The following is a 14680-nucleotide window of genomic DNA, read 5'->3' as shown; positions in this document are numbered from 1 at the left end:
TACTTCACTTATCTCTTTAAGCGCTCTGTAATTACCACTTTTGAGAAAAATAGGAGTCGGAGTCTTTTCTTTGGCTTTACCTCACCGGCTAACAATTTTTGCCAAGAAAAACAAAATTAGTCAAACGGCCGATGAGTTAGCCGATGGATCAACCGAATGATCGGTGAAAAAGAAATGATAATCTCAATAGGTCTTAATTGATATTGGCAAGAAGGTCCACTGCAATTTTTCTTTTTTTTTCTATTTTTCCCTTCCCTTTCTGACTCTTTCCTCCTTTTTTCTTGATATTGTTTCTGCCACATTCACTCCGAGACTATCTGTTTTGGTGCACAAGATGTTAAAAAAAAAAAATCATAATTTTTCAAATAATATATACAAGCATACTCCTTAGGCTTAGGTGAGCGGCGAAAGGGCGGAGGAAGAGAACGTTTGATCGCTTTTAGTTCAACCATGAAGCCAGCCATTTGGAAGAAAATAAAAAGGAAAAGAGGCGTGAAACGTCTTATAATTTTCAATCATGATTCCATTACATCCGATTAACAATGTCAGAAAAAAAAAATTTCGATAAAAACCTAGCAAAAGCTAAAGCTCTCTGTTAGCGTATCTTTTGCACCCTCATTGAGCTATCTCTAATCACCAGTGACACTAGCGACACTATCGAGTAGAGCGAGATAATGGACCAGTACTGACTAGTGACACTATCGACACTATCGACACTATCGAGCAGAGCGAGATAGTGCCCACCCACTATCGAGTAGAGCGAGATAGTGGACCAGCACTGACTAGTGACACTATCAACGCTACCTCGCTCTGCTCGAAAGTGTTGTAGCAAGCTAGTGCTGCTCCATTATCAACACTACCTCGCTTCGCTCGAAAGTGTTGTAACAAGCTAGTGCTGCTCCACTATCTCGCTTCGCTCAATAGTAGAGGCTCAATAGTGTCGCTCGTACTGATGTAGTCAGTGGACGCTCGATAGTGGACGCTCGATAGTGGATACTCCACACTTTTGCTACTCCTGCCATAATTTTACCATATCATTCATTAAAACATTCATAACTTCAGGTTTAACAATATCCTTGCGGAATTTCTCCAGTTGTAACAATTTCAAAATATGTAAGCAGTTGGGGTATACTAAAAACTTGGAATACTCTGGCTTGGTCCAGTATTCTAGATATTTCAAGTAATTTATAAACCGAGTGTCCTGTAGATAGTTATTCTGAGCAAGGTAATTCACGTAGGGGATGTTTGATAATGATTGGACAAATTCTAATTCGATTTCCCACCGCAGAGGTAATGATGTGATTAGTTTTTCGTATTGAGTTTGTTCCTGATGCTTTTCAGGAGAGATATTATTGCTGGAGCAACCATTATTATTATTGTTGTTGTTGTCCACTTCCGCCATCTTTCAAATGCAAGAACTATTGGCGGCGACTCTATCTTGTATTGTATACTATCTTGTCTTGAATAGTAGTTGTTCTTTTTGTTCTTGAAAAATATATTTGTCGCGTTTCCACTATCGAGTGTCCACTAGCGAGCGAAGCGAGATAGTAGAGCTGCACTGACTACCGGTACGAGCGACACTATCGAGCCTCTACTATTGAGCGAAGCGAGATAGTGGAGCAGCACTGACTACACCGACACTAGCAACTCTAGCACCATCATCGAGCGAAGAGCTCAGTGGGGCTGCACTGACTACACCAACACTACAACACCATCTCGCTTCGCTCGATGGTGGACTACACCAACACTACAACACCATCAACACCATCTCGCTTCGCTCGATGGTGGACTACACCAACACCATCAACACCATCTCGCTTCGCTCGATGGTGGTGCAGAACATCAATTTTTCTCACTCTTTGATGCTTTACTTTTTTCTTTTCTTCCCAAGTAAAACACAAACATAAACATAAACAAGTTTCAAACCAATAAACTGTTTCAATTACAACATTACCCAAAATGGCGTCTCCTTCCAAAATACCAATAACAGGAGAGATGCACCAAACACAACCGGTAACTACGCGCGAAACAGCACTAGAGAAAGAGCTTCAACATCTTACTCGAATAAATTCAACACTTTGTCTATTACACGACTCGATATTCAAGATATCTCAAGATATGGATAAATTAAACAAGGCAACTTCAAATACAATGGAAATGATGCTGAAGTGGACAAAAATTATACAACAAGCAAATTTCACACACGAGATGATCGATAATAAGCAGTGGAACCCAAGCAAACAGGAAAAGCAAGAGCAAGAAAGAATAAACCAAAGTGAAAACACCAACGACGACGACGACGACGATGAAGAGGATAAACAACTAAGAATTTTGGCAAGGAAACTAATTGCTTTGGAATCAGAAAATATGATTCTCAATAGATCTTTGGAAAGGGAAGTTAGTGAAAAACGTGATAGGTGGAATAAAGCTGAGGAGATGGCCAATAAGAGGAAAAGAGAGTTGGGATTATTAAATACAGCGGGTGATAGTTCAAGGAGGAAATTGAATGGGTGACGGTCAAGAAAGAAATTGGTGATGGTTCAAGGAAGAAATTGAATGGGTGACGGTCAAGGAGGAAATTGAATGTGTGATAGTCAAGAAGGAAATTGAATGTGTGAAAAGAAAAGTGCCACTTCTACGAAAAAGGGGGATTTCACTAAAGTTAAACAAAATATTCTATAAATAAAAACGTTAATCAAATATATATAAAAGAAGAAGAAGAAAGGGGAAGAGGGGGGAAGACCTTCTTCTTATTCCAAGTTTCTTTTTTTTTTTTTTTTTTTTATTTATTATTTTTTCCCCTTTGACTTTCTTCTTCAATGATTCAAAATACTAGTGATTAAATCATTAGCATCAACAGAATCACCTTCTTTAATCAATAAATCACCAACCACACCCGCGACAGGAGCACTAATGGCCATTTCCATTTTCATGGCCGATAATACTGCAATAGGATCACCCTTTTTAACCTCTTGATGTTTATGAGTTCTAATCTCAATAACAACTCCTGACATTGGTGCACCAACATCATTTGGTTGAATTGCTTTTGGTCTAGTTTTTGTTTCTACTAATGCCTTTTTATCTTCAATTGTAACAGATCTCATTTCACCATTCAATTCGAAAAATACCTCTCTTAACCCTGTCTTTTCTGATATTTCCCCTATAGCAAGAAGTTTAACAATTAATGTCTTACCTTGCTCTATATCAACCACAACCTCTTCATTGACAGCTGCTGGTTTAAGGAAATATCTTGTTGGTAAAACACTCAAGTCTCCGTATTTCTCAACCTGTTTTCTAAAAGCCTCATAAACTTTAGGATACATTACATAACTAGCAATATCGGTCTCGGTAATTTTTTGGGTTCCGTAACGTGATCGTAATTCCTTTTTAACTTGATGAAAATCAATTGGTGGTAACGATAATCCTGGTCTTGCATTTAGTTTCTTACGAGAAGTGTTGCTCAACATATTGGTACGCAAAGGTTCAGGAAATCCTCCATATGGTGTACCCATTAACCCTTCCATGAAATCCAATACTGAATCTGGGAAATCTAATTCTCCCGCAAGACGATTAACATCTTCTTCAGTAAGCTCATTACTAACCATGAATTGAGCTAAATCTCCAACAACTTTAGATGTAGGGGTAACCTTAACTAAATCACCAAGAATCTTATTGGCAATCTTGTATGCTTTCTTAGTTTCTAACCATTTTGTACCAAGACCCAATTGTTGCGCTTGGAAAAGCAAATTAGTCAATTGACCTCCCGGTATTTCGTGTGAGTAAACCTCGGGGTCTGGACCTTTCAAATCGGCTTCAAAACATGAGTATAATAATCTCATTTGCGCCCAATATTCGTCCAATTCTCGAACCAATGATTGAGAAAGTCCCGTCTCAATGGATCCCTCAAAGGATGCAAGGATCGCACTTATTGATGGCTGTGAAGTCATTCCTGACATTGAATTGGATGCAGCGTCAACCACATCAGCACCTGCTTTAGCACACTCAATCATTGATGCAACACCAGTACCGGCAGAGTCATGCGTATGAACATGTATAGGCAAGTTAGGATGACGCTTTCTAATTTCTCCAATCAATAATCTAGCAGCTGCTGGTTTCAAAGTACCTGCCATATCCTTAATAGCCAAGAAATGTGTACCCAACTTGACAATTTCGTCAACAAATTTCAAATAATACTCAAGGTTATATTTCTTACCTGGCTGTAACATATCACCGGAATAACACACGGTGGCCTCAACAACACCACCAGCCTTCTTAACGGCATCAATACCAACTTTCAATTGTTCTAAATCATTCAACGCATCAAACACTCGGAAAATATCAACACCATTTTCTTTAGCCTCCTTAACAAAGTGATCAATTGCATTATCAGGCAATGATGAGTAAGCAACACCATTAGCGCCTCTTAACAACATTTGAAATGGAATATTGGGAACTAATTGTCTCAATTTCCTCAATCTAACCCATGGATCTTCATAAAGAAATCTCATACAAACATCAAAAGTAGCTCCACCCCAGCATTCCAAAGAAAATGCTCTTTTCAAAGCAAACGATGTGGTTGGTGCAATATTGACTAGATCAATAGTTCTTACTCTAGTGGCTAATAGGGATTGATGAGCATCCCTCCAAGTTGTATCAGTGATTAAGCAACCATTAAAGTCTCTAACTTTCTTTGCAAATGCATCTGCTCCCTCTTCAAGTAAAACTTGTCTCCATCCTCTTGGTGCAGGTGAGTGATTGACATCAATTAAAATACCAGTCTTTGGATCGTGCAATTCTGGAATCAATGCTTCAGTTTCCAATTTGGGGAATCCAATTTGTCCCTTTATGGAAGATCCATTAACGTAAAGATCAGCAAAGTATGACAACAATTTTGATGCCCTATTTTGAGAACTGATCATCTGGAAAAGCGATGGTGTATCATCAATAAAAGTAGTCCAGCAATTGCCATCAACAAATGTTGAGTTTGTCAATAATGCCAAAAGGAAAGGAATATTGGTTTTGACTCCCCTAATTCTAAATTCAATTAATGCACGCAACATCTTTCTACGAGCAATCTCAAAAGTTGATCCCGAGCATGAGCATTTCACCAACATGGAATCATAATGTGGTGATATAATTGATCCTGCAAATCCGTTACCACCATCTAATCTAACACCATTACCTCCTGCGGACCTATAAACTTCGATTTTACCTGTGTCAGGCTGGAAATTTTTTGCCGGGTCTTCAGTGGTAATTCTGCATTGAATTGCAAAGCCTCTCGTTGTAATTTTGTCTTGTAATAAACCCAATTGTTGTAATGTTGCCCCTGCAGCAATTTGAATCTGTGCAGCGACAATATCAACACCGGTGATTTCCTCGGTAATTGTGTGCTCAACCTGAATTCTTGGGTTGATTTCAATGAAATAGTGCCTATTTTGTTCATCCACCAAGAATTCTGCAGTACCGGCATTTTTGTAATTAGCGCTTTTTGCCAATGTAACAGCATCGGTCAATATAGCGTCTCTTACATTTTTGGGTAAATTTTTTGCTGGTGCAATTTCAACAACCTTTTGGTGTCTTCTTTGAACAGAACAATCTCTTTCAAATAAATGAATAACATTTCCGTAATTATCAGCCAACAATTGAACCTCTATATGTTTAGGTTTATCTAAAAACCGTTCAATAAAACAAGTTCCATTACCAAAAGCAGTTTTTGCTTCAGAAGTAGCTCTTTTGAAAGCATCTTCTATATCATCGCCCTCACGAACAACTCTCATACCTCTTCCACCACCACCAAATGCCGCTTTGATGATCACGGGAAAACCATATTTTTCAACGAATTTCCTAGCATCATTGACATCTTCAATTGGACCGGGTGTGCCTGGCACCACAGGGACATTATTTTCAATAGCCAAAGTTCTTGCGCTTACTTTGTCACCCACAGCATCAATTGTCTTATACAGCGGGCCAATCCATATCATACCGCTTTCTTCGACTTTTTTGGCAAATTCACTATTCTCTGAGAGAAACCCGTAACCAGGATGGATCATATTGACATTGTGTCTCTTTGCGATATCGATGATTTCGTCAATTTGCAAATATGCACCAACCGGGGTAAACTGGCCCTTTTTACCAATAGCATAAGATTCGTCAGCTTTTAATCTATGCATCGATAAACGATCCTCGTGAGAATAAATGGCAACCGTTTGCATTGACAACTCGTGAGCTGTTCTAAATATCCTAATTGGGATTTCTCCTCTATTTGCCACGAGTATTTTATTCATGGCACCGAGGATGGTTGAGTCTCTTCTCATTTGATTAATCTTTCCATCATGAGTATTTGATACTTTAACTGTACTACTCATTTCAAGGGGAAAGTATTAAAAAGAAAAGAAAAGAAAAGAAAATATCGTTAGGTACAAGCAAGCTTGTATCAATTTTCTACTCCAATTTATATATATATACTGTGGTCTACTACCGTTTATTCGTCAATTATTAAACTAATTGACTAAAGAGGAAGAGATAAAGAAGGGGAAGAGAAAAAAAAAAAAAAAGAAAAAGAAAAAGAGAGAGAGAGAGAGACAAAGAAAAAGAGAGAGAGAGACAAAGAAAAGGAGCAGTGTAAAAGGAGTAGACTAATAGAAGCAGAGGTTGTTGAAAATGCAATTAAACTTTTCTTTTCTTTTCATTTCATTTCTTTCTTTTGTTTTTTTTTTGGTAGAGATAACTAGACCTCGTTTAAGCGGAATATTCAATGTAACCAAGGAAAGATGGGTGCGAATTAATAATGGACGAGGATGAGAGAAAGAATCTTGGCCCGTTTGAAAAGAGATGTAGAAGGAATTAAATGAGAACATTTTTTTTTTACACTTGCTATTGTAATGGATATTAAACTCCATTTTTTATATAGGCATTGAGTTGTTTAATGACACAGAAAGCACTTGTTAATTAATAATAGGACAAAAGTAAAAAGTCCGAGAATTATTTTAAGTGGGAGTCAGAAGGTAGCGTGGAGAGTATGAGTCAGCCGCTACACTATTGAGCAACACTATCGAGCAGAGCGAGATAGTGTTGAGAGTGAAGAGTTTGAGCAAAGTAGGATAAAAAAATGAAATTAAATAAAGTGAAAAAATGCACTTGAAAATCATCAAGTGTAAAATGCACTTGAAAATCATCAAGTGCACTTTAAATTAAGTTCCAAATGGCATCAATCACTTTAGACTGAATTGTAAATGGCATCATTCACTTTAGACTAAGTTGTAAATGGCATCAATCACTTTAGACTAAGATGTAAATGGCATCATTCACTTTAGACTAAGTTCCAAATGACATGAGCTTGGTGATAATAAAAGCTAGTCAGCATCCCGCTTTGCTCGATAGTGTGATAATTTTAGTGAGTATCCATATACTGTTTCAAATTTAGTAAGCATGTTTTGTAGTTAAATTTTGACATGTTAGGAAACTGTTTTATTAACTTACACTTTCTAGTAATGGACTTGTATCTCCGCAATATTATTTTTTTTTTCAAACTCAATGATGATTGGCTGAGATAAGAATTGATCTCAAAATCTCTGATTATAAATGGTAGCGTGTGTTTAGTTTTTAAATTTCACTGATAACTTGATTACTATTGAGCAAGAGCGAGATACTGAATAGCTTACCTGCATCACTATGGAGCAGCATCGCTATCAAACTCAACCTACAAACTAGTTACAAATTGCAAAGAGGGTAGAATTATCAGGCATCAGCTCGATAATAGCAGAAGCTACTAGCTGCCACCGACAATGGATAATCTACTATCAAGTAAGGCGAGATAGTAGAAGTAAGTCTCTCATGATAGTAACTAGTTAATGTTCTCCTATCTTGCTCTGCTCAATAGAAGTACGTCTCTCATGATAGTAACTAGTTAATGTTCCCCTATCTCGCTCTGCTCAATAGTGAATTAGTCAATGTGCTCCACTCTTTATGATTTGATACAACACTGACTAGCTTGCTACTCCACTATCTCGCTGCACACGGATTTAAGTCGCCTTCGGCTCCTCTAATCTCATGACACGGGTTTAATATGCTTCAACTAGAGTCGCCTTCGGCTCCTCTAGTCTCATGACACGGGTTAATATGCTTCAACTAGAGTCGCCTTCGGCTCCTCTAGTCTCATGACATGAGTTAATATGCTTCAACTAGAGTCGCCTTCAGCTCCTCTAGTCTCAGCTCTTCTAGTCTCGTCTCCTCTAGTCTCGCTTTACTTCCATTTTCCCGCTCGTTTTTTCCCCACCTTTTCACTAGAGAAAAAAAAAAATCAGATGTTTTGTAAGCAAATAAAAACTGAAGCACTCAGCAACAAATAGAAACCAAGTGTGGATAAGAGTCGTATACGCCTGGCACGTGGAAAATACATCTCTCTACTTATTTGCTTCAATTGTGATTATCTATATAAAACTGTGGTCAATAGTTATTATGTGCATTATTGGTGAATTTTCCATTTATTATTTATTCTATTCTATTGTTGAGTGTCTCGTTTAAAGTTTAAAATGCCTCCCATGCAATGTGGGAAAGGGGGGCGGTGGGGATGGGGATCTCTCCATCACCATACGTAAAATCGTAAAAGTATTAATGACGATAGGGGTAATGACTACATTTCTTCAAAGTATTTAACGAGAAAGAGATGGGCAAAGGTTTAGGGGCGGTGATTTTACGCTTAGCAGTGCTCCGTATTCATCCGTTATCGTAGTTGCATCCGTTATCGTAGTTGCACTCACCCTGGTTTCCTCCAAGTACTACATGGGTCTTAATATTCAATAAAATTTTTTTTTTTTCTTTTTTCTTTTCTTAGTGATGCAAAATAATAAATTTTATCGACTTCTTTTTAATTTTTCTTCGGCTCTTTTTGATTTGTTTTTTCGGCTTCTTATTTTCTTTTTTTTTTTTTTTTTTTCACTTTAGTGATTTTAGTGATTAGAATATAAATAGCCCTGTAAAATACCACTTGAAATCTGTAGAACGATTTGGTACTCTTTTTTATTTCTTTCTTTTTATCCTTCCTCAGAGTTCAAGCATGTTTAAAAGGGCATTCTCACAAGTTTCAAAACGTAGTTTCCAAAAAGATATAATCTATAAATCAGTAGTAGCACCTTCAACTGGTGTTTCACCAGTAAGACCAGCTAGTCCATCAGTATCTCCAATTACTGTTAAACCACATCAAACTGCCAATTCCTCTAATGGGGCCACTTTCAAAACATTTGCTGAATATAGATTGAAAGTGACTAACCAATCCCCCTTGGCTGTTCGATCAAAAACATTTAATGAAAATTTAAGACAAGTTCACCACTCGTGAAAAAAAAAAAAAAAATGAGAGAGAGGAAAAGTTTTTTGATATTATTAAGAAAAATTTATAAGCAATAAATAGATCAAAAAGGGTGGTTTATTTGAGACATGATAAACGGGTTATGGGCTGTATAGTGGTTGCAACCTAGGATTATTAATATTATTATTTTTTTTTTTACAAAGCGAGGAACAGGGAAGTGGGGGAGCAATGGTTCATTTGGTGTATTTAGTTCATTATTTTAGATTGTATGGTTTTTTGATTTTTGGTGTCACATTTTAGATTTTTTTTTTTTCCCACTTGAACAACATTGTCGTTTACGGTTTGCTTGAGTCAATTACTAGACTATAGATTATCTTGTTATTCAAGGTGTCAATTCTATATATCAGGTATATATATATATTATGTCAAAACAAACTTGCCTTGAAGTTGTCTATAAACTTGCCTTAAAGTTGTCTTTAAACTTGCCTTGAAGTTGTCTTTAAGCGTTAATGTTAAACGTTTTTAACGTTGTTTTTAAACATGTTGTTTTCTAACTAGTAAACATTAGTTAATGCAATCAGGTTTGCTATTTTCAACTAAACTTAGAGTAAGTTATTCTGGATATGTAAGCAATTACCCCTGAATAACTTACTTTACACACGACTCTAGAAGCACCTCTTTTAAAGATTAAGAATAAATATATAAAAAACACACACGGGTTCTAGACATTTAATGACTACACTATTATCTCTCATTAGCGTATATAGAGGCATAGAAGTTTCTACTGCATCAAATTTCACAACTCGATAACTTCCTTTACTTTGATCTCATCTCCTACAATCTTTCTCAAATCTATATAAAGATATACAGGGGAAAAAAGAATAAAGAACAAACGCCCGTGGTGTTCATATCTTTCTTGCGCTACCGGTTCCGGAAAATGAAGCCTCAATCTTGCATTCTTTTTGTTCTGCTTGGTCACGTGCGATTAGCTGCTGCTTCTCACAAATTGTGAATTGCAAAATCGAAAAGCCTAAAAAAAAAATAAAAAATAAATGAAGCCAGTTTTATAAGGCGATTGCTCTACTGTTTATTAGCGGCTTGAAACTGTGGATTCGGAACGTTTCTTGTTGATTTGGTACTTGTTTTGTGAGAAGGGCACGGCAAGTCTAATATATATATATATATATATACGTAGAGATCTGTTGTAACTACTAAAAGTAAACCACCACCATTACCAACTACCTGTGCCACAACAACTATATTACATGATATAATAATATTCCTACAAGGAAGAGGCACATAAAGAAAAAAAGCAATCCTTTTGGACCACCACCACATTCACAAATCCACATTCACAAATCCACATTATACACATTCACGAATCCACATTATACACATTCACGAATCCACATTATACACATTCACGAATCCACAGTAAATTTCAGTGCACTTGATTTCGTTGACAATGAGTGAGGAAACCACTTCTTCAGCTTTGCTAGAACAACTAGTTTATATAGACAACTATATCAATAATCAAGGAAGTTCACATACTACAGAAAGTTCTAATGCAACGCCGAATATCGATGTTGATGGTCAGTTAAGTTTGGATCTTGCTGCTTTTGCTGATGATTCGTTTGTGTTCCCCGATGAAGATAAACCAAATAATTATTTTTACAAAGACGATGACAATGACAATGACAATGAGAGAAGAGGGGGGAACGGTGATGATGATGATAATGATGATAATGACGATGAAAAAAACCTGCTTGATAAAAGAAGAAGCAACCACCATTCGAATAGTGGGAAATGGGACATTGTTTCTGCTTTTGAAAATATTCCCATCGTAGGAAACAATGACGATCAAAACAATATATTTATAAAGCAAGAAAATAATAACGGGCCTTATGGAGGGAAGGAAGTACAAGAACAACAGTTTAACGATGGAAATCAACAAACTATATTGAATCTCACCGATTTGCCCAAATTCCCCGTCCCTCCAGGTGCAAAATCATCCTTGGTTAGTGCAGGATTGACTAAAAACCAAATTGATTTATTGAGTGCTTTGGTTGCTCAACATCAGTCGAGTATGGGTAAACCAATACCGCAGGAAACACTGCAGAGTCAACTGAACCAAGTGAATTTGTTACATCTGCATAATAACAATGACAATAACTCATCTTCTGCTAGATTTGTTGTTGACCCCGATTTACAAAACCTTCTACCTCATGGTAGTACAGTCGCATCTTCCTCGTTTGTCAATTCCAATTCTTCTCATCAACAGCAACATCAACAAGCGTACTCATCACATATTTCAATCACACCCAACGTTTCTGTTTCTCCTGCTGAAATCCCTGTACGACAGCAACAGCATCAACAACAACACCAACAACACCACCAACAACAACAACACCAACAACAACACCAACAACAACACCAACAACAACACCAACAACCGTTACACCAACATTTTCAACAATGGCAATTTGAGTCCCAACTTCAACAGTCTCAAAACAACACAACGCTAATGGAATCAATTAACCAAATTAGGCCATTACCTCCTCCACGCACCGCGTCTATAGCATCCACATCATCGAATCTCTCTTCACCAGATGCAGCAGCGGAACTAGATAAAAAGAGAAGGAATACCGCGGCAAGTGCCCGGTTTCGAATCAAGAAAAAATTAAAAGAACAGCAAATGGAGAGTAAGATAAGTTCATTACAAGTACTTATTGACAGTTTGGAAGAGAAATTGAATAATCTTGAAATGGAGAATAAATTGTTAAAAAACTTGATTATTGAGAAAGGCAGCCAAAAGAGTGATGACGAGGTAAAGCTATTGAGAGAGAAAGCACGATTAACTTAGAAGTAAAAGTGAAGTTAAACAAGCTATTATTCATGTGCTTATGTATTTTGTATTTTATTTCTTATAGGTATAATTGAGATATGTTATAGATTTTTCCCGAGTACTAATCTGCGTGGATGAAGGTTAATACTTTTCTGCATGGATGAAGGTTAATACTTCTCTGCATGGATGAAGGTTAATACTTCTCTGCATGGATGAGCGGTAATACTTCTCTGCGTGGATGAAGGTTAATACTTCTCTGCATGGATGAGCGGTAATACTTCTCTGCGTGGATGAAGGTTAATACTTCTCTGCATGGATGAGCGGTAATACTTCTCTGCGTGGATGAAGGTTAATACTTCTCTGCATGGATGAGCGGTAATACTTCTCTGCGTGGATGAAGGTTAATACTTCTCTGCATGGATGAGCGGTAATACTTCTCTGCATGTTTCGCGTGAGTTACAAGGTAAAACAAATTTTCGTGTTTAAAGGATTGTAAACACATTCAACTCTATCTAGTACTAGTGGAAATTGTAAGTCGAAAAAAAGAACCAAGCCGAGGATATATATCAGAGTTTAAGGACAAAGCTAGATTTTTAAAATTTATGGATCTTTGGTTAAAACAGTCAAATACATTCTCTGCTACAGTTGCCAGGCACTGCCCTTGCTACAATTGTTGGAGTACTTTGATGTTTAACAAAAAGAGGTAGGTTTTGAGTTTGTTTGTTTGTTTTTGTTTTTTTTTAATTTTCTTTGAAGAAAAACCTCATAAAAATTTGAAGGGGGCTGCTTGAAAATAAGATGTGTGTTTAAACAACAGTCGACGAGAAATTCGTGGCAGGGTATAGAAAGATAAAAAGAGAGAAATAGAGTATAAATGAACTGATTAAGAGTTAACCCGCAGCTCCCTTCCCCTTTTCTTTAATCCTCTTTTCTCTTTCGTTTTTTCATTATTAGATACCACATGCTGATAGGGTTTTCACCAAGTTTAGGTTGACTACAAAGGGGAAGGGGGGGGGTTGGATTAGAGGCGTAATTTTAAATGTAAAGTTAAAGTAGTTTTTTTTTTTTTTTTTGTAAAGAAACAAGTGAAAATGAATGCTTTTATGATTCTTTTTTAAAGCATTTTGGGACAGAAAAGTGGTGGATAATGAATTTGTTGTAAAGTATTGGTATTCAAGGTGCATCTTTGAATAGCATTATTGGCAGTACTTGAATTAGGTTGAACTGACTGAATTGGATATTGGTGGCCGTTGATACTACATACTGCTCCACTAGCTCGCTTCGCTCCCCCCCTTAGTGTCGTTCAATTAAATATGGGTGATTTAAAAAATGTCCTACTTCTCTCTCCCTCTCTCTCTCTCTCTTTCCTCCCCCATCTTCCCCCACACAAAGTTCTTTTAATACACGGGTTTGATAGCTCATTAAAAGCTATTTTTTAGTGCATCTTGTCAGTGCACTCGTCAGGCCACATGATATTTGTCCATTCTTGGAGGTCTTACATGCGGGTTTGGATTATTCCGGTAGTAATCTGGTAGTTCTGCATCTCGCCTGTTTTTTGTTTTTTTTGGTCCTCGCTTTACAAGGGGGTTCAAAATCGAAAGAGCCCTTTTTTTTTAAAGGGGCGGGAAACGACTAGATAAGGAAAAGAGTTAAGACACATCATAACAAATATGGCTAAGGAGACATTAAAATAGAGATACTTATCATTAATTTCAGATAATAATTGGCTCGTTTGAGAGTGAAAATAACTGATTTGGTTAAAGATGAGAATAGTTGAGATTGTTTTTATTGACCATGATGATTCTTAATGAAGTTGTGAAGTGAAGAAAGAGAAAAAAAAAAAAAATAGTTAATAATCTCTCACTCGATCATAAATCATCAATCTATCGTAATTGAGTGGAGAAAGTAGATGTTTCCAATTGACTATTATTTGAATAGCTTAAATTGTTTAATCTTTTTTTAAAGTTATTGTATACACACAACGGTAAAGGGGCTGGGCTCAAGAGAAGAAAGAGGCAAGGTTTTAAACACACATATGTATTTGTTTGTTTAAACTTTCAAAATGAGTGTGAAATTCCATTTTTTTTTTTTTATCCTTTATAGCAAAGCTGGAATTTGTCTCAGTTCCATATTGGTCCTGATTTCGTTGTTTCTATTGCGGTTTATTTGGAGTACAAAGATAGGAAACAAAAGTTTTTCTTCTTTTTCATAAAATAAAAAAACTTAACATACAAATGAGTAAGAGCCGCTCCTATAACCGATTACAACACACGGGTTTAATTGCATCCTTACTTAAGACCCTTTATCGATACAACGATCATATATACACCATACTTTTGCTTTTCTTGATTTACTTCTGTTAAGGAGGAAGGGGGTAAAAAAAAAAAAAAAAAAGAAAAAAAAGAAAAAGAAAAAGAAAAAGAAAAGAAAATTCTATCTTTCAATGAGCGGCAGTCTTAAAGGGCAAAACAAAGTTTAATTGAGAAATGTACACGACCTAATTCAACCCCTTTTCTCATCTCAAAACATAA

The 14680-nt window shown here is 36.6% G+C and overlaps 5 protein-coding genes across 5 annotated transcripts; 3 read left to right on the top strand and 2 right to left on the bottom strand. All coding sequences in view use genetic code 12, as the record gives it.

Annotated features, from left to right (window-relative positions):
• Positions 1 to 1009: 1009 nt before the first annotated feature.
• SOH1 (Soh1p) lies at positions 1010 to 1402 on the bottom strand (the record flags this gene model as incomplete). Its single annotated transcript, XM_049322642.1, has 1 exon — positions 1010 to 1402. The coding sequence occupies one exon, from the start codon at positions 1400 to 1402 to the stop codon at positions 1010 to 1012; it is 393 nt and encodes a 130-aa protein (XP_049181238.1).
• A 557-nt stretch (positions 1403 to 1959) lies between these two features.
• On the top strand, positions 1960 to 2514 carry DUO1 (Duo1p; the record flags this gene model as incomplete). The annotated part of the gene is made up of 1 exon (XM_049322641.1): positions 1960 to 2514. One exon carries the CDS (start codon positions 1960 to 1962, stop codon positions 2512 to 2514), a length of 555 nt encoding a protein of 184 aa, XP_049181237.1.
• Positions 2515 to 2816: 302 nt separating this feature from the next.
• On the bottom strand, positions 2817 to 6365 carry PYC2 (pyruvate carboxylase 2; the record flags this gene model as incomplete). Its single annotated transcript, XM_049322639.1, has 1 exon — positions 2817 to 6365. One exon carries the CDS (start codon positions 6363 to 6365, stop codon positions 2817 to 2819), a length of 3549 nt encoding a protein of 1182 aa, XP_049181236.1.
• A 2690-nt stretch (positions 6366 to 9055) lies between these two features.
• Positions 9056 to 9334, top strand: KGF56_001508 (uncharacterized protein; the record flags this gene model as incomplete). The annotated part of the gene is made up of 1 exon (XM_049322638.1): positions 9056 to 9334. The coding sequence occupies one exon, from the start codon at positions 9056 to 9058 to the stop codon at positions 9332 to 9334; it is 279 nt and encodes a 92-aa protein (XP_049181235.1).
• A 1435-nt stretch (positions 9335 to 10769) lies between these two features.
• MET4 (Met4p) lies at positions 10770 to 12167 on the top strand (the record flags this gene model as incomplete). The annotated part of the gene is made up of 1 exon (XM_049322637.1): positions 10770 to 12167. The coding sequence occupies one exon, from the start codon at positions 10770 to 10772 to the stop codon at positions 12165 to 12167; it is 1398 nt and encodes a 465-aa protein (XP_049181234.1).
• Between the last annotated feature and the right edge of the window lie 2513 nt (positions 12168 to 14680).

This window comes from Candida oxycetoniae, assembly GCF_023343755.2.
Source record: "Candida oxycetoniae strain CBS 10844 chromosome Unknown scaffold1, whole genome shotgun sequence".
Lineage (NCBI taxonomy): Eukaryota > Fungi > Ascomycota > Pichiomycetes > Serinales > Debaryomycetaceae > Lodderomyces > Lodderomyces oxycetoniae.
The sequence above is the reverse complement of the archived record's forward strand: the minus strand, read 5'-3'. Positions and strand labels throughout refer to the sequence as shown.